Source organism: Mustela putorius, unplaced genomic scaffold (assembly GCF_011764305.1).
Source record: "Mustela putorius furo isolate JIRA1106 unplaced genomic scaffold, ASM1176430v1.1 tig00000876_pilon_pilon_pilon, whole genome shotgun sequence".
Classification (NCBI taxonomy): Eukaryota; Metazoa; Chordata; class Mammalia; order Carnivora; family Mustelidae; genus Mustela; species Mustela putorius.
Window position 1 is genome coordinate 6,008,468 of NW_025421506.1, and position 19,543 is coordinate 6,028,010.

Consider the following 19,543-nt stretch of genomic DNA (forward strand, 5'->3'; position numbering starts at 1 on the left):
GGTCCTACCTTTCAGAAAGTGGTTGTTTTCCTGTTTCCAGAATTGCTGTTCTTCTTCTTTTCGATCTGCCGATGGATTTTCAGGTGTTTGCAATCTTTAGATAAGCTATCTAGCTGATCTCCGGCTAGCTGAAGTAGTCTCAGCCTGCTACTTCTCCGCCATCTTGACTCCTCCTCCTAAAAGTACATTCTTTAAGAAAGATCGACCTCTATCTTTAGGAAATTAAAGTCTGGAGCAGAAACCGCGAGCTCGCGGGGATGTCGGGACCCCTCAACACTCTACTTTCAATAATGCTGATCATCAAATATGTGGAGAGATTTCCCCACACCAAGCAATTTTCAGACACCAGCTGGGTGTCCTACAATTTAAACTCAATTCTGACACTCTTTACCTGAGAAGAGCATCAGATCCCACAGGTTAAAGGCAATCCTACAAGACTTCCCCCACTTTAGGTGCCAACAGGTTGTCACCTGAGCTTCTGATCAATTTAATGGCTATAAATTGAAAGTCCCCACGACACCTGCCCAGGTTTAGTCATTTGCTGGAATGGCTCACAGAACTGAGGACAACAGTTTGCTCGCTAGATCGCCAGTTTATTGTAAAAGAATACAACTCAAGAATAGCTAGATGTAAGAGATGCATAGGGCAAGGTATGTGGGAAGAGGTGTGGACCTTCTGTGTCCTCTCAGGGCACGCTGCCCTCTTAGCACCTATTCGCCAACCTGGAAGCTCTCCAAACCCCATAGTCTATAGAGCCTTCATTACATAGGCAAGATTGATTAAATTAGTGGTCAGTGGTGATTGAACTCAACCTCCAGCTTCTCTACTCTCCACAAAGGTCGAGGAATAAGACTGCAAGTTCCAACCTTCTATTCACATGGTCAGTTCCCCCTGGCAACAAGCTTCCATCCTTAGGGGCTTCCCAAAAGTCGCCTCATTGACATAAACTCAACTGTGGTTGAAAGGGGCTAGTTATGAACAACAAATGGCTCACTTATTACTCTTATCACCTGGGAAATTCCAAGGAATGGGAATGGGGATGACCTAATATTTCTTATTATAAATTACAATATCACCGTTCCTATTCCTCTCTCCCTCTCTACAGGGTGGCCAAAGTCTGGCAGCATCTGTCAGCTAGAGGTCACAGCTCCTCTGACACAGTGTTCCTTATCCTGTTCTTTCTCCATCCCTTCTTCTTCTTCCCCTCCTTCCCCCAACCACCAGCTCCCTTTCTCTGTCTCTCTCAGGGGGTCTATAACTGATCCCTTCCCGGCCGCCTCAGGCTCGGGGGGGGGGTGATAACTTCCTGATGTCCCTGATGACTTCCCTACACCCTCCCCACATATTTGCAAATAATTTCTCCAATTGCTTGATCATGCCTTCTGTTTCCTGTGGGGACCCTGATTGATAAAGAGTTTCTGATTCTTCATTGTAAAAAAAAAAAAAAAAAAGTCCACCCATCTAGCCTGCATCCCAGATCAGGCAAGGTAATCAGCTGAGCATAGTCTCAGTCAGGACCAAGCACACTGAGTATTTCAGAGAGAAGGGATTTAGTAGAAGTAATTGGTAACACCAGCAGCAGAAGGCTGAAAGAACAAAAAGAGGATGGATACTTAGTAATTCAGTTATCAGTAACAACAGGGCTGGTAGAACCAGCAGGGGAGGTGGTGTTTCTGGCAACTGGGTGGTCCAAGGGGAAGCCTCTGTATGGTTTTAATGCTCAGTTCCCTAAAGGGGGCACTGTGGGATTAGTGCTAACTTCCGGCTTCCTGGTAGGTGCTGAGTCTGGCTAATGCCATCCCCTCCGCAGAGGCATGGTAACAAGAATCCAAACAGGAAGGAGTTTCCCTCAGCCCTCGCCTTCTTTTACGCTCCCAGATTTGACCCCCATGGGTAGAATCGAACACAAAGCCAGCTGGCATAAGCTTTGGAAATTTCCCAGCCCAACATCAACAATCAGAGTATGAAATGGGGGGCTTAGGACAGAGGACAACGGGTAAATAACCAATACCAATGGGTACCATAAAAACATTCTGTATTGTAGTTATTATTGTTACTCATAACTGAGATAATTTAAATAGATACCCATACGTTAGAATGAATTTTTCCCAGTCTTTTCCCCAGAGCAGGTTTCATTTCAGCCCATGATTTTCCAAGGTTTTAAATGTTCTATCTACCCCGTGCTTCCCTCCAAACATCAAAATGTTCCATAAATTCCAGCCAAATCTCCCGACTCCTTCTATAACTAGGACAGCAGTACATAAATTCTTCTCCCTTCTCTCACACCATAAATGCCAATGATCTCAGAAAAGATGAGTGCCACCAAATACCTGCCATGCCTAGAGCATGGTGATATCTTTGGGGAAGCCCATGGTAGACTGACCAAGGCCAGCCAAAACACATGCTTCTTCTCTGACTCCCTGCAGAGTTGAAGGCTAGTAGTTCCCCCAACACACCACCCTCTCTGTGTTGACAAGGTAAGCCATCCACCCAGTACCCCAAAACATAGAGACCTAAAAAAAAAATCTTATTTTTGCAGATATCAACTCCTGCATGGGAGCAATGGCTTTTCAGCCATTGTTATCAATGTACAGTTTTCTGTTTTATTTCCACGAACACATTCTGACATAGAACCCTGAATAGAAATAAACTAGAGAAAGCTGGTTCGGCATTCGTTGAAATGGGAGGCCTTAGAAACTGGCCTGATGTAGCTGTAGCCCCTTCCCCTAGAGCTTCCTGGGTCTCCGAGGAGGCCCGTCTTAGTGCTCCAAACTATAACAGTCTTGGTAAAGTTAGTAACTTTTAACATTCTTTAACATAGCTATAAAAGGAGCCTCATGTATAATTGTTCTCAATATTCACGGTATCGAAGGCTTTCTTCTCACCACATTTGTGTTATAATCCCACATAGAAATTCTTCCAGTTTCCCCTATAGACACCTTCATCTTGTCACACACAAAGCCTGAAAACTCTATTGCACAAAACACGTGTTTACACCACCACTTTCCAAAGATCTCCAGACCCAAGTAAAATGGCAAAACAACAACAACAAAGAAAAACACAAAACAGTTGTATTTAGGGACTGTATTTGTGACAGCCTCTCCAGATTCAGGGGTGTGGCCGGGGCTCCTTAGTTTCCTGCAACCAACAGGGAACATGGCAAAGAGAATGATGCTGGCACATCAGCTCATTTGAACTATTTGATGTTGGAATTGTGCTTGAGGTACTCCATGTATTTCTTCTGGAATGCGCTGCTGTACAAAACCCATGATGGGACAAGGCTCAGGAAGCTCCGCTTCAATAGACAAAAACATGGGTATTGGGGGTGAAAGATGAGCAAGCACGTTAGAAGGAAACATCTCAGTGTATATTCATCATCTTTAAAAATATTTTTCTGACTCCTAAACTTAAATCACAAAATCTTTTAGGCCTGTGCTAAAATTTCAAGGTCTTATGACCCTTTCTCAGCAAACAAGTTTTCTCAGAAACCAAAACAGTCACTTGTAGAACCAGCCCTGAGGAAATCTAAATTAAGAGAACTCTGTCCCGCATTAACACCCTACCCACCTTTCTCCTTCTTTTCAAACGCACTTCCTCATCCTAGTGCTCAATCTCCCGGTGTCTTTGTGTTCTTTCTACCAAGCTTTTATTAAAATGAGATTCCAGAAAACAATCAGAAATGCTTTTACCACCTGGCACCATGCCTGAATCATAGTAGGCACTAAGTAGATACATGAATGCATCGATGAGTCCATGAACAAAAGTCAGACACAGCAAAGTATAAATCACCAACATTGAGCATTTGCGTAGAAAAGCAGAACTGGGGGGAGTCATAGAGGGGAGCTTCAAGTCAAGGCAGGAAGGCTTAGTTGGATGCACACATCAGGCAGTAGGCACAGGCATTAGAAGACCTCTTGCCCTCAAACTATATCCATGTCCTGCAAGACGTCCCTCTGGGCCCCAGAAATAATGTTTGTTCACGGTGTAATCCTGTGCCTCCATCATTCCTCAGCCTATCCATTCCCCACTGAACAACAGGATTTCAACCAGAGAGAAATGTGATCTTTCCGGGGAGTGTTCCCATTCTTCAGGCAGCTCAGATTCTCAGACTATTGTGCTCATTGAGATATTTCAAAGCAAGGGACAAAAGAAGGCTTCTGGAGGAACAAATAGAACCCTTCATCCACTAGCCAAGTCAATGAGTGAATACAACTTTTTCCTTAGGAACCTTATTTTTCTCCCCTTTAGAGCTTTTTAATATCACAGCAAAATCAAGCCCTTTCATTAGCCTTAAGCTAAATGTTTTGACGTAGTGAAGTCAGCCATAAAGGAAATAAATTAAAATTCCAGGGCCCTAGAAAATGTTGTAGAAGTTCCCTTCTTCCGTCTCCACTGTTATCTACCTCCTCCCAACCTAGAAGGATGGTGTGGAAGAAACCAGGAAAAGCATGGTATTGGACAAAGAGGGACTTAAACCCTAGCTTCACCATTACCAGGCAAGTGGCCTTGGGCATCTGATCTAGCTCTGATTTTCAGTTTCCTCAACTGTAAAACAGGAACCAAATGACCTGTCTTAGAAGATGATTAGGAGAATGCAAGTTGGTGCAGCCACTTTGGAGAACAGTGTGGAGATTCCTCAAGAAATTAAAAATAGAGCTTCCCTATGCAATTGCACTACTGAGTATTTACCTCAAAGATACAGATCTGAAAAGAAGGGCCATCTGTACCCCAATATTTAGAGCAGCAATGGCCACGGTCACCAAACTGTGGAAAGAACCAAGATGCCTTTCAACAGACGAATGGATAAGGAAGATGTGGTCCATATACACTATGGAATATTATGCCTCCATCAGAAAGGATGAATACCCAACTTTTGTAGCAACATGGACGGGACTGGAAGAGATTATGCTGAGTGAAATAAGTCAAGCAGAGAGAGTCAAGTATCATACGGTTTCACTTATTTGTGGAGCATAACAAATAGCATGGAGGACGTGGGGAGATAGAGAGGAGAAGGGAGTTGGGGGAAATTGGAAGAGGAGGTGAACTATGAGAGACTATGGACTCTGAAAAACAGTCTGAGGAGTTTAAAGGGTGGGAGGTTGGGGGAACCAGGTGGTGGGTATTAGAGAGGGCACGAATTGCATGGAGCACTGGGTGTGGTGCAAAAACAATGAATACTGTTATACTGAAAATAAATATAAATAAATAAAGAAAAGAAAAAGAAGAAGAAGATGATTAGGAGGATTAAGAGCAGTAACCCTGAGAACCACAAGGACTCTACATCAGAGGCTCCATTCCAGGCCCAGTTGCTGTTCTAAAACTCCCCGGGAGTGAAGAGCATGCTCTCTTTGTTTTGCCTTTTTTGTAACAGAAGTTTTGCTTGTTTACCAGCCAATTCTATCTGATTGCTCAAACTTCAGACTCAATGATTTTTCTAAATTCCAGCAAACTTCAAATTGGCCTTAATGGCTTTAATGATTTGCGTGTTCTCTTTTGCTTTCTCTTTTGCTTCAGTAGGCACAAAGACTCTTTTGCCTAGTCTGTTCTGGGCATCTATTTGCCACAGGAGAGTTAATTTGACACATAAGAAATCAAAAGAGAAAAGGCAAAAATTTTTCCAACTTTCGACATCCAGAATTGCTTTGTGTAGCAAGACGATAACCTTGCAAGATGGGCTATGGTCTCAAGAAAACATTTTCTAAATGCTGATGGGTTCCATTTAAGACATCAATATCCTAGAGGATGTGTGTCCTTCTATATGTGGGCCTAGGCTGGGTGGAGGGTGGGGGGCCCAGGGAATTCAGGTGAAGAATATGAACATGTGACAAATAAGTTAGGGGAGCACTGAGGGCAAAGGAGAATATTGCCCCCATTCTTTGGGAGTGCAACCCCAGAACATTATCTCAGTGTGGCAAGAGAGGAGCTGACATTTCCCTTTCCAGCATCAGCCAAGTCCATGTTGATGCTGATACAGCAGAGAGAGCAAAAGGGCCTTTATGAACCAAAGATCCAGATGGCCCATGGGCCTGTGGCTACATGGGGGAAGTAGCAGAGATTCAGGGCTCTGAAGTCCTCAGTACCTGGGAGTTCACTGGCCAAGCCAAATGGATAGAAAGGGTCATTGGTCCCCACAGCACAGGGGCACAAGCACCAGGTAGATGTGGAGCAACAACTACACTTAAGGACCAGCAGGAGATCGTGAGCAGTCTTCCCCACCGATATCATCTTAGTGAGAGAGGCAAGAGAAAGGCATGCTCCCAGAAAGGCTCAATGCTTTAACTAATGGACAAAAAGCACGTTTGCTTAATATCCAATTTAGATTCCTAGATCAAACTCAATTAAAACTCAATGGACTTCCCATTAATTTGTTTTCCTGCCATGCGGCAAGTAGTAACCTGGAGAAAGACCGGATCAGCAACAGGCAAAATCAAGATCTTACGTTCTTTCTGCATGTCCCCTTTGTAGTGTGTGTTAAATTGGTGATTCTGCACACTGTTGAGGTTCTACAGTAAAAATAGCAAGCGATCCTCCAAGACAACTCTGTGACTCTTGTAGAGTCACCAGAAGTCTCAGGGGGTAACTGAATGCTTGGGAAGATTTCATGTATTCCTTCTAGCACCCGAGAGAGAAAGAGAGAGGGGAGAAACCTAATTCCCATGAGGAAGGCCCATGAGGCCGAAGAGAAAGTTGACATATGAAGGGAAAGTAAAGATGTCTAGAAATTTTTGGTGACACTGGAAACAGAACCACCCTGACTGTGTTTGTGTATCAGCGTGCAAAAGTCAAGTCTACCTTTGTTTCATGCCTGTGGCTGCTTCTAAAAGCAGCCCAGGGATGCCAAGAACTCCTCAAGCCATATGCCACCAAATCTTACTTCCAGATTCAACAGAGTCCATGTTGTGCTAGAACCAGTTTGTACTTGCTCTCAGGAACCAACTATGCACATGCCTAAATTCAGGGGCAGTGACAACACAATGGGAGCTTCTAATCAGGCACGAGGGGAGTATTTAAACCATGGAAATCAGCAAACCCTACAAATCAAAGTGTTTGGGGTTTTTTCCTGGAGAGCCAGGTATTAAAACATTTCTCAACACCGGGAACCAGAGAAGACCTGCAGCACCCAGCCCCACCCAGGGAAGTTCCCTGGGTCTTTGGTCTGCCCTTCCCGAGAGTTCAGGAAGCCACCTTCCTTTCTGAGGAAAGAGGTGAGGGTGAGCCAAGGGTGATATCTGTCTATCTGGGGATCATCTCTGGGCTGAGCCCCCAGGCCTGCAGCTTTCCCCCATTGCCACATATTTCTAGCTAACTATGTGACTGCTTAGCTGAACAGCCTCTGACAGCGCAATCCTTCTCATGATTCACAATCATGACATAATTCATGAGAGGACAGGGCTGGCCGCTCCAGTAGCAAAGAAGAGCTCTGCTGGGGACCACCGGCACACCTGCCTCCTATGCTTTGAGAAAGAAGCCCTCAGTTACCAAGAGTTCGTGGGTGAGGCAGCCACAGGTTTCATCTCCAATAGTGACATAATTCAGTGACTCTTGAACAAACTCATCAGCAGTCTTGGTTACCATGTTGGTGTGTAGATGCTTCGTCATTGGGGTTGAAACAGCGTATGGGGTCAGCACCTACAATGGGGAATAAAGGCCATAACACAGGAGCCATCCGTCTACCAATGAGAAATAAACCTCCAGTCTAACTCTTCCTTTGTTTTCCAGCTCTGCTTTCTTATAAGGAGTCACAGAATCTCCGCTGACAACAGTGCACTGGAAAGGCAGAGAACTGGCACAGAGCTGTGAATCAGAAAAACTGGTTTCTGGTTTATCACTAATGCAGAAGTCTGCTGGTTCAAATGTACACAGGATGACTGAGAACATGAATTCTCTCTTAGAACACTGTGGCCAGACTAACAATAAAAATGCAGGACAGTTAAAAGTGAAATCCAGATAATCAAGGGAAAAAAACTTCAGTGTAATATGTCCCAAGTATTGCATGGGATATACTGATACTAAAAAAAAAAAATGTTATTGTCTGAAATTCAAATGGAACTGAACGTCCTGTACTTTATCTGGCAACTTTAAGCAAGAAGCTTCTTTCTAATACATACAGCCAAAGCTGGAGCCATTTAAAGCACTTTGGATTCCCACTTTCACACTTCAGTGAGGAGCCAGGAGTGACACATTCCTGATCATCTTTCCTGTTGTGCTAAGAAAAATAAGCAGTTACACACTGCAGCCTGCAGAGCCGACACCATCAGTATGTACAGCCATCATTTTAAAGATTTAGCTGTGAGTGTGCCTTTTTCATTCCTAATAGTCGATCATAAAACTTCTTCCCAAACAGGAACAAAAAATGTCTGCAAATTGTTTACTCCAGGTTCCAGAAAGCACTTCGCTCTAACGATGCTGCCGAACCAAGCCCATGCATGTCACTGACACCGTGAGACTACCAATGGCTGTGACAACCCAGCCCAGCTGACAGTTGGGACAAGGTCATCTCCACGATGACCATGGGCCTTGCCAGGTGAAAGAGGAAGCCAAGTGCCTCTTCCCCAGCTGCTCAAGAACCACTGCGTGGCGTCTTCGTGGCCCATCACAGATGACCAGCTCCCAAAGTACCCCAACCTCTACCCACTGCCTCGTTCCCACTCAGATCGATTGCTCAGTTTTCTTTTGTTTCCTCTCACAATTCCTCCCACCTAAGCCCTTCTCCTGTACCTGGGTCAGCGAGTAAAGGGTGGTTAGACAAGACCCCAATTTCTGTCCTGGGGCAGGGCCCACTCACCCTGCCCCAGTTCCTTCTCCAGGGCATGGGTGAGGACAGCAGCAGGCAGCACAAGGGTGGCTCAGTTGCCTCGGTGATGGTCCCAGGAGCTTCCGGGGTGTTCTCCAGACACTCCCTCCTAACCATGTCTGCCCAGCCAGACCTGCAGGAGGCGGAGACCCCAGCTTCCTGGAGCACCACAGTTCCTGTGCCAAGGACCCAGAGCAGATGACCTCACCTGGATGATGACTCCTTTCCTTTTATATTCTGCTTGCAGTGCCTTGGAAAACGTGCACACAAAAGCCTGGAGCAAGAAGGAAAACACACCTAAGGGGAGAGCCTCCTTTGTCATGGAGGCAACTTACTCAGCTTTCAAAGGGCACTGCAGGGAGCCTACTTGCTTGACCTTAAAAGGCAGCATTTTGTCTGATGGGAGTTAGGACTTTGTTTCTTGGCCTGGGCAAAACTCCCTTGATAAACAGGAACATACATTTTAGGATCAATACATGCCGAGGGCCACGGCAAACAGGTGATCCTACCCAGGGAGAGCTCCCCCTTGTCTCCTGGCCTGGGAACATCCCCTCCTCTGAGGGTTTGTTTTTAGGACTAGGGCATGGAGACATCTGGCCAGGCTCCTAGGACAGAAGAAATCTCTAGTGTTATTTGCCAGCAGCGAGAGAGCAGGGCTCCGGGCAAGGAGATGAGTGGGGCTGGAGTCCCACGGGGCCTGCCCCTCTCCCACTGTATTGCTGCAGGGTTCCATCAGCCCAGGGGCTGTGCCTTTTTCTAATCTGCACCCAAACATCTGGTGACAGGCCCTGGACAATCTGTCCATCAGCTTGCCAGATGATCCAACATCAGAGGAAAATGCCAAGTGGGAGAAACAAGAGAAAGAAGGAGAAGGAAGCTTGGGCCATGTGTTGTCACTCACCTTGGAAGCCGAATACATGGAGTAGAGAGGCCAGGGAAAGAGGGCCACCCCGGAAGAAATGTTCAAGATAAGACCTTTCTGCCTAAAACACAAAGAAGTAAAGTTCTGAATGGTCTGTTGCCTGATGGCACATACCACAAGAGAAAGAGAAAGCAAAGGGGCTCCTGTGATTTCACTGGAGAAGTCCATCCTCTCTAGGCTTCCACGTGAAAGATGAGTTCTGCTCCCCAGAACTGTGAGTGGCGCTTCCCCATGGCCTGGATAACGACACCAAGCAAGGACTCAGCAGTCAGTTGACATCAAGGGCTGGTGACTGGAAACAGGGGTTCTGCTTCAACAGAGGTCCCCTCCAATTCAGATCAGACGTGACTCAAGGGGCAAGGGACCCTTCTTTATCAAATGTGACTACATGAGCTCAAGGTCCCTTTTAACTTCTAAAGATGACGCACACCGGGACAGATGTCAAATGCAGAATCCTGTCTGGGGCGGAATTTGACAGTCCATCCTCTGCTCACACAGGAACCCTCGTACGAGTCTCCAGGGTCCTTACTTAATCGTTTTGAAATTTGGTAACTTTAATCCTTCCCAAATAGAAAAGTTCAATCTGGAAAAACCAAGCAACTGCAAATTAGACCATAAGGCCAAGCCCCTTCTTCCTCTAGGGAAGATAAAACTATCAACCATTCGCATTTAATGAATACCACGTGAGAAAATTCAGTTCCCTAAAGGGTGTTGTAATAGGATAATAAAACCATGGACTAAATAGAGACACTGATAGGTGGTGATTTTTACTACTAAATTTGAGTAATAACAAGAGATAGCCTTGATCTCAGGCCAACCTCTGAAGTTTCTTTTATGTTCAACATGAGTTAATGTTTTTAATAAAATGTGTGCTGAAATGGCTCTTCTCTTCCTCCAGTAGATGCTACACGTGACCTTCAAATACACTTATCTGTTTGCAAAGTTGGCCTGGTCCAGAAAGTTACAATTTCTCCTGCAATCTCCATGTCCTTCATGGAGTTTTAACATTGGTTAAAGCTGCAGACAGATGAAGCCTATCCATCCACCCCCTTTACCCCATCCCAAGTCCCCAGGTCAGCTAACCGCCAGGCCAGGGAGGCTGTGCTGTTCTGTGCTTTTTCAAAAGAAGACCTTACCTTGATTCCATGTGTTTCAGAATTAGCTGTGTCATCTATAAGAGAAGGGGTAGAGTTAAGCCCTCTGAAAGGAGCTCAGTATCCAGTGGGTGGGGCTTAGGGAAGCAGGTCCTGGAGGAAGCCAGATAATGAGCTTAATCTCTCAGGTGGCCTTGAAATTCTGCTGACACTTGTTGGAGGTAATTCTGACAACACTAGAGTCTGACAAAAACTAAAGGTGATCTAGACAAACAGCAAACCATTAGAGGTCTCTGGTTTCTTCCCCCCATAAAGTGAACATCTTCCTGGAAAATGTGGGCAGTGTAAAATTATGGAAATTGGCTTCTGGCCATGAGATCACCGCTGAGGTTCCCCAGATACTCTTCATTCTGGGAGACAGGCATAAGCAGGTTGGCCATCATAAACCTCACCCATGAGTTTGAAGTAGGGGGACATCAGGAAGTCTACCCAGTGTCCACGAACAATACACATACAAGGCACGGGCTAGACATCTCAATCCAACCGGAGCTTGCAGGTGGTCTGTGAAATAGCTCCATAGACAGACCATGTCTGTCTATCTGTTAGAATGACAGCATTGTGGAGAAGTGCTTTCCCTGTCCCAACTTGCTGGCCCCGGAAGACGTCTTCCCGACCAGTTCTGGAAATTAAATAGCCCATTAAAAGAGCATTTCTTTTTTTTTTTTAATTTTATTTATTTATTTGACAGAGATCACAAGTAGGCAGAGAGGCAGGCAGAGAGAGAGGAGGAAGCAGGCTCCCTGCTAAGCAGAGAGCCCGATGTGGGGCTCGATCCCAGGACCCTGGGATCATGACCTGAGCTGAAGGCAGCGGCTTAACCCACTGAGCCACCCAGGTGCTCCTAAAAGAGCATTTCATTCATAATTACAAAGTACCCCTTTGAAGAATTAAGGAAGAGGCAAACCCACACAGCGAAATGTTCTCAAAAGGACAAGTGAGCAGCATCAGGCCTTGTCTCAGGAGCAGGTTTGAGGAGAAAGGATCCAAACACATGGGGAGGGCAGAAAAATAAAGGAGGCTAAAGACCAGAAGACAAATTTTACCTATTTTTCTGTGTTGTCTGGGGGTCCTGCAGGAGTGCCCTAAAGTGGGCTCTGTCCCTGCCATTGCCCCTATATCATGGGCCAGGCCTTAAGCCCAAACCTGGGGACCTCCAGATAATGTTTCCACGGCCTTGGAGCAGCAGTGGGGAATGGACTGGCAAGAGTCTACCTCCTGAAATACTGGGTTTGGAGGGAGGGGGAGAAGCATGAGAAGTAGATCCTGCCGTTACCTTACCCTTGGTTCTGCCCACCTCATGAAGGGCACTAAGGGAGTGTGGTTGGACAGCACCAGCATTTCCTCAAAACCTCCTAACTGAATTCCCTAGTCTTACCTAACAAATGATCCCAGCAGAGAGAAAACATTGGACTTTGTGTGTCTCTCTCTGTCTCAAATCTCCCAAAATTTATTCTCTTACCCAAACTTCCCTTTGCCCACAAACTCATTCCTGCATCTCGGCCCTTGACAGAGAGCTCTACTATTTCCAGATGGCTCCTTTGGGGTAACTAAGAGATACTAGTCATGGTTCCAACCATCATGGCCAGCTGAGGCATGATGTACTTAAAAAGCTAATCTTCAATTAGTTTTCTTCCCTATTTAAGGAAATTTGTGCCTACCTGTATATATATATATATATATATATATATATATATATATATATGTATAAAAAATTTATATGTATATATACATATAAATTTTTTTTAACACGTCAAAGCAATTCTCTGCTAAGGGGTCAGAGGGTTGTCAAATACATTTGGGAAACCCTGTGACCAAATGGATCAAGCCTGAAAGATCAATGTGTAAAATAACAGGAAAGTTTTCAGTGGTAAGGCAGCAGACAACAGTTGGACGTATAAAACTTATAATTACATCAGCTCGGGTTTTAAAAAACTATCGATTGCTCAGCATAAAAAGAATGTATGTACCAATAAAAGCTGAGCAGGAAACTATACAATATCAATATCCTTACAGAAGAATGACCAACGATCAACTCAACTTACCCACCTAAAAATAATTTTACGTGGTTGGTTCAGCACCCATCCTTGTTTCGATAGCATTCTGTTTTCCTTTGGGAAACCAGTCCTCTTCTGCCAGGCCAAGCTATAAAAATGAGACCTACTGCTCCCTAACTGGGGTCCCAGCACCACCAAACCAGGGATCATACCTGATTGGCTATTGTGAATCAGAGTGGTCACAAGGACAGCCATGCACAGTTGTGAATTTTGTATACTGAACAAGGTGTCCAGCTGTGGGAGTCACTGTAAGCTGAAAGCACAGGGTTCACTCACAGGCAGTTAGAATGTCTCTCCCCACTCAAAGGAAAGGAAAACATCGTGTTCACCCAAAAGCCTCATTTATCCTAAGCAGCACCTTTTTCCAAATTGTCTGCCCAGAGGGGGTGCCTTTGTCTATTCATTCAAAGGCACAATATAGAACCCTTTTGTAACAACCATGCCTATAAATGTTGATACACTTGACTCAAATCAAAGAACCTGAGTTCTGAATGGCACCTGACACATCCCTTAATCCAACACTCTTTCGGGATGCCTGGGTAGCTCAGTCGTTAAACATCAGGTTCTGATCCCAGGGTCCTAGGGATGGAGCCCTGCATTGGGCTCCATCCTCAGCAAGAAGCCTGTTTCTCCCTCTCCCTCTCCCCCTGCTTATGTTCCCTTTCTCACTGTCTCTCTGTAAAATAAATAAATAAAATCTTTTTTTTTTTTAATCCAACATTCTTCAATAGCAGATGAAGAACCTGAAGCTCAAGGGAGTTACGCAGCAATACTGTCCAACTAACTAGTGGTTGAGATGAGATCAGAATACACACAAACTTGAGTTTCCCTTCAACAAATATTTATTGAACATCAAAAGTCCAGAAAATCCAAACCAGGCCTTCTGTCATTTTTCCAAACCGAGTGAGCTTTCCACTATTAACAAAGACTGAAACCAGAGGAATGTATTTGTTTTGTTTTGTTTTGTTTTTTCAAGTTGCCTTGTTATCCTGAATAAGTTTCAGTGTCATCAGGCCTGCTTTGTTCCGACATGTGGCAAAACTGGAAGCAAAAATAAGATCCAGATACTCTGAAGAATAAATTTATCACTATATTTTCTTGATGAAAACAGAGTAAGGTAATTAAAAGACCACTACTGGCTTCTCAATCAAGTGCAGTTCAATGTCAAAGTCATCTGCAGGGAAGAAAAAAATTCTACCAAGTTGCTGGATTTCAACAGCTACTACAATCTTAAGGCATTTAGCATAGTATATTGGCTACTTACCTTCACTACTGAGGTGATGTTACAGTGGATGACATTCTGTAATAAATAATCACAAACACGAATTAGCCGGAGGATTGGAGAAATTCTCTTGAGAAGCAGTCAGTGTTTAAGAAGTGGACAAAGTGGTCTATAGCCATACCATCCTGAACGCACCCGATCTCGTCTGATCTCAGAAGAAGGGGACAAAGTGGGCCCAAGTGTGTGTCTGCGCAGTGCCCCCAGCAACAGGTAAACATCTGATAGCTCGTGGGATTCTAGAAGAATGTGATCTCGAATAGAAGCAAATTAATTCCTTCAAAATTGGGGGATTTTCCTTCAAAACATGGTATTTCAAAGGAAAACATGGAGGAAGCAAGGTTAGTCTATGTGGGCCCAAAAGACAATAACACAGAGAATAGAAAGGTGAAAGGTCATATAAAGTAGAGGTTCTGGGCTACAAGATGCCAGAGAGAGAAACTACTGGAATCACCCAGGACAGACAGAAAGGAAAGGAGAGACAGATAGAAGCCAGCACTAATGTAGTCATAAAAAGGGAAAGAAAAGCAAGCATAGAGGCTGCTTAATGGAGATACACAGACTTGTGCCAGGAACAGGGAGTTAAAAGGGGTTAGACATGAGGCAAGGAGGGGAATTTTGCAAGGACATGCCAAGCAGGGTGGCGTTATTGGTCCATGCAGGAGACTTGGGGCTTAAGTAGGACCAGGGGAACAGCATGGCAGCCTGTTTAGAATGGGTAAAATAACTCCATGATTTCAAAAGTCAGGGCCTGGATAAGAGTCTTCCAATAGTGCTTTCAAGGACTGTTAAAAGCACACTCAGTGCACTCACACCCCACAGTGGCAGCCATGGGTCCATCAGGTTCGCCCACTTGCAACATCCCCACACGCAGTTTGTATCACAGACCTTCCCCATGCTGGGAGCCAAAAGAAATCTGATGACCTGGGAAGACAAGAAAGCCAAAGAACTGGCCTTCTCCCACTTACAACCACAGGTGTAAATTTGTGAGCTGACACCAAGCCCCAAAAGATTAAAACAGAACACAGAACCCCAAAAGAATGGGACAGTGGGCAGGTAACTTCTGATATGCAGAGAAGAAGGAAGATGTCTACATTCCAGAAATGGTCATGAAAGATGGTGCCTTCACCTGCGTATCAAACACTAAGGCAAACAGAGAAGCCACAGACATCCATGTGGAATATAGAATTTCAGCCTGACTGTCTTCCAGGGACACTTTCCCAGGCCCTCCTTCATAGGCCCTAGCAATGATGCAGCCCGGGGGACCAGTCCACACTGAGAGGAAATCGTCCACAGGAAGAGCCCAGGCCTACCTGGATCTCATCTGGTGTATCAAGGAAGTGGCTCGGGAGAAGGTTTGGAAGCATTCCAACATTGTTGACTGATAGAACAAAATCAAAAGATGTCAGAAAAGCCGGTAGCAAAAGTTTCTTAAAAGTGTTAAACATGTTCATATTTAACCCCAGAAGTTCCTTTTCTTGGGAAGTTTTCCTAAGAAAACACATACAGAAAAAAATGTATAGACAAGGCCCTTTTTTGCAACATGATTTCCTAACAGTGAGGAAATTGGAGGGGAAAACAATTGTCCTATAATAGGGAGCATATCAGGAGGGTTGCCAGGCAGCCATCTGGTGGAATGCCGCACGCTTACTCAACCCTGCGACTGCCTAGTTGTTTAAAGACATGGGGGAAACCTTTGTGGTGTATGGTTTTTTTAAAAAAAAGTTACAAAACAGTATGTAAATTTCATTTGTGTATGTGTCTGGAAGGATATATACCAAAACATTATCTCAGGCTATTGGGAATTTAAGAGATTTATAAATCTTGGGGCGCCTGGGTGACTCAGTCGGTTAAGTGACTGCCTTCAGCTCAGGTCACAATCCCAGAGTCCTGGGATCCAGTCCCGTATCAGGCTCCTTGCTCAACATGGAGTCTTCTTTTTCCTCTGCCTGCCGTTCTCCCTGCTTGTGTTCTCTCTCTCTCTGACAAATAAAAAATAAAAGAAATTTATAACTCCTTTATGTGCTCATGTGTTCTTTTTGGTTTTTCTGCAATAATGTGGTTTACACTTTTATTGGTAAAAAATATAATTGTTTTTAAAATTCAACAGGAAATTTAGAAATCACACCTTCCTTCCAAGTACAAGACTTACACTGTGCTCTGTATGTTATAAAATATCTTATCACAGAAAAAATGTTAAATATTATCATTATTATTATCTTGTTTCCAGAATACCAGAGTCAATTCTCAAAAAAGAACCATGCTGACTCAGTATTTCATGAATCAATCACAGCAATGCTAAGCTAATTCTTTAGGAAGGTGTTTCTGAGACTCCTCCTATCTAATGTTCATTTCAGTGGGGGGAAAGAAATCCATTTTCACATTATAAATATGGTTGGGAAGGTTGAAATATCTTCATTTCATCCATTCTAGAGCCATAAATAAATTTTGGCTCTGGAAGAATTGAGCTGTAATAGTCTGTTGAATGCTACAGCTTAAACGACAGTCCTGGGTTAAGTTCAAGTTTACCACAGAAAAACCAAGTATCTCTGAGATCATCACTTCACTGATATCTTACAATCAGCTTTGCATTTTGCAATTTACTTACCTAAAATTCCAATTTCCAAGCCTTTAAGTTTTTCTCTAATATACTCGTAGATGTTGTCTTTGGTAAAGTCTGCCTGTATTATCTTCACACTGCTCCCTGTAGTGCACTCTGCATTGGAGACAACAGTTACTCTTGAATGAAATCCAAATCCGCCCGTTGCTCAAGGACTTCTCCAATGCTTCCTTAATGGGCTAAAAGATTTGTGAGTGGTGGTGTCTGGTGTTTCTAAGAGTTAATACGGTGACAAGTACATGCACCAAAATAAATGTAATGCAGTGATTCTCAAAGTGGGGTCCATAGGCCCCAGCAACAGCATCATTGGAAACTTGAACTTAAACTAGAAACATGAATCCTCAGGCTCCACCCCAGACCTACTGAACCAGAAACCCTGAGACTAAGGGCCCAGGGCTCTGTTGTTACATGCCCTCCCAGTGACCCTGCTCCGTGCTCAGGCATGAGACCCCCAGTCTAGCGGCTGTAAGGCTATAGTGTGATGTTTTCTCTGTTCAGTGTCGGGTCCCCTCGGCTTAGAGCAATCCTTTGTGTTTGTCTAACACTTTAGCATTTACAAAGCATTTACATACACAGTACCTTTTTTAGTCTTCTCTACAACATTGTACAGTAGATATTATGCCCATTTTCAAGAGGAAGAAACTAAGACTCAGAGAGGCTAGCTTGCCCAAAGACACCCACACCCTGTTCCCTCCATGTCCATGCCGTCTGTTCCATGTAGACTTGGCCTTGTGCAGAAGCTTGCCATGGATATAAAAGCAACAGGTCTTCACCAACTTCTGCCTGCTCAGCTTTGGGGTTAAACTGAGTATTTCTGGGAGAAGCGATCTTCTCCCAGAGGCTTAGTTTGGGAAGTGGAAGGTACTTTCAGTCCAAAGACACTTCTTGGTTTTCAAAAGGACAAAAAAGCCCAACTTAGCATCATTATGAGGGAAACACTGAAGAATGTCTTAGTCCCTGTCATCGTACTTTTGATATTCAGACATGGAACAAAAGCAGGATTCACTACTTGAAGGACACTGGGCCTCCAGCCCCACACCTCCCACATCCATCTCCTGTCCCAAAACTCCTCCAAGGACACAATGCCATTCACTGACAGTCTGTCTCAGTCCTTACAAGTCTTCATAACTGAAGACTCCTTCCTTTGCATTAAGGAGATTCCAAATTACTAAATTAATAATTAATTATTAAGATAAATTATCCAAAGAGGGATATGATAATTATTAACTAAGAACACTTTACAGTGAGTCATAATAACAAAACATTGCAATAAAAATGCTGCCTCATGGAGTTGTACCATGTATAACCTGCACAGCCACACGTGGCTCAAATCTGTTTTAAAAACTCTGACAACCACCAGTCAGCCTCATCCCTCACTTTCCTGCAAGAAACAGGGCACAGGCATAGGGAAATGAAGTCCCAACCAGATCCTGCTTTTGAAGGGAAGAGCAGAAGCAACAAAGCAGCTGGGACCTCTGGGTCAGCAAACTAACTCTGGAGACGAAGGCAACAGGCCAAAGGAGGTAGTGGACCTATGTGTTCATGAGTCTGTTCCTCCTTCTCCTAGCCCAAGGAATCCCTGCTGCACTATAGTGTCTTATGTCCTGCACTTAACTTTGTCTAATGAGCTCCCCACAGAGGGGTCAATGCCCCAGGCCCCCGGAACAGCCAACCTTAGGAATGCTGATGGAGCCCCTCCAGGCAGGACAAAGCAGACTTGCTTGGTGGGCTCCACAAACGTCTCCCTGATTCAAGGGGGTCACTCACCAATCTCTGTGGCAGCGGCCTGTAGTTTCTTAAGTGTCCGGCTGATGAGCACAACATTGAGTCCTCGTCTTGCTAGCTGGGAGCGAGGGTGAGAAAACCAGAAAGGAGAAAGATGATAAGCAGATAGGGAAGACTTGTTTGAAAGGTGAGTTGGAGCATCGCTCTCCCATGGTCACAGCATGGTGTGCTTGCTTCTCCTGGGTCTAAATGTGACAAAGGTTTTCTGGCTTATGAGCGAAACCACCACACTGGGCCAACCTATAGGTGACATGACAATAATAATTTAATTTTTGTGTTCAGTAGGTGCCAAGAACTAGTCTAACTGGCTGTTGTCTACAGACTCGCAATCTGAAAGCCCTCTCGTCAGAGACGTCTGGGATCAGATGTGTGCTGGAAGTCAACATGTGGAAGATGTTATACCACAGTTTAGATAAACAACTCTAGGGCAGCTCCCCCTGTTGCAAAGCAGTATTTCTGCAGGAAGTTTTGAGCTCCTTCCTCCGCACAAGGACCTTCTTCTCATAGTTCACTTCCCTCCGCCATGGTCATGGGCTTGAGCCCTCTCTGTTGTCTGGCGCCCAGCAGGACAAAAAAATAGAATAAGGAACCAAAGGGTAAATCAAGGCTTCCTGAGATCAGGAAAGAGCTCTCATTCAGAGTGGGTAGTGCCTCAATGCAGGGGGCTGAGTGGCAACGTGCCGAGAGCTGCGTGTCAACATGACACAGGCGACAGGCAATCTCGCTGTGCCCGTCCCAGCCAGGCCAAGACTCCTCACACCCGAAACTGCCACGGTGAGAAAAGCTAGAGTTTTCCCTGAAGACAAAAGGAAAAACCAGCCCTTGTTTCACCAGAGACTGATGACGTTCGAGTGAGTGACCAAGGGACCCGTCAAGCAAAATCTTTCTCTGTGGTTTTAATTAAGTGATTTATACTTCCATTTTTAAAAAATTGT

At 44.6% G+C, this 19,543-nt stretch overlaps 1 protein-coding gene across 1 annotated transcript in view; it reads right to left on the reverse strand.

Annotated features, from left to right (window-relative positions):
* Positions 1-3,072: 3,072 nt before the first annotated feature.
* The window catches only part of HSD17B3 (hydroxysteroid 17-beta dehydrogenase 3), a 40,156-nt gene continuing 23,685 nt past the window's right edge, over positions 3,073-19,543 (reverse strand). The window contains exons 3-11 of the mRNA XM_004777403.3: positions 18,591-18,666; positions 16,812-16,919; positions 15,517-15,584; positions 14,189-14,224; positions 10,853-10,887; positions 9,696-9,777; positions 9,003-9,068; positions 7,480-7,629; positions 3,073-3,295 (exon numbers count right to left, since the gene is read on the reverse strand). Of these exons, the coding sequence (XP_004777460.1) occupies positions 3,197-3,295; positions 7,480-7,629; positions 9,003-9,068; positions 9,696-9,777; positions 10,853-10,887; positions 14,189-14,224; positions 15,517-15,584; positions 16,812-16,919; positions 18,591-18,666 (720 nt within the window). The 3' untranslated portion in view covers positions 3,073-3,196. The remainder of the gene's footprint in view (positions 3,296-7,479; positions 7,630-9,002; positions 9,069-9,695; positions 9,778-10,852; positions 10,888-14,188; positions 14,225-15,516; positions 15,585-16,811; positions 16,920-18,590; positions 18,667-19,543) is intronic.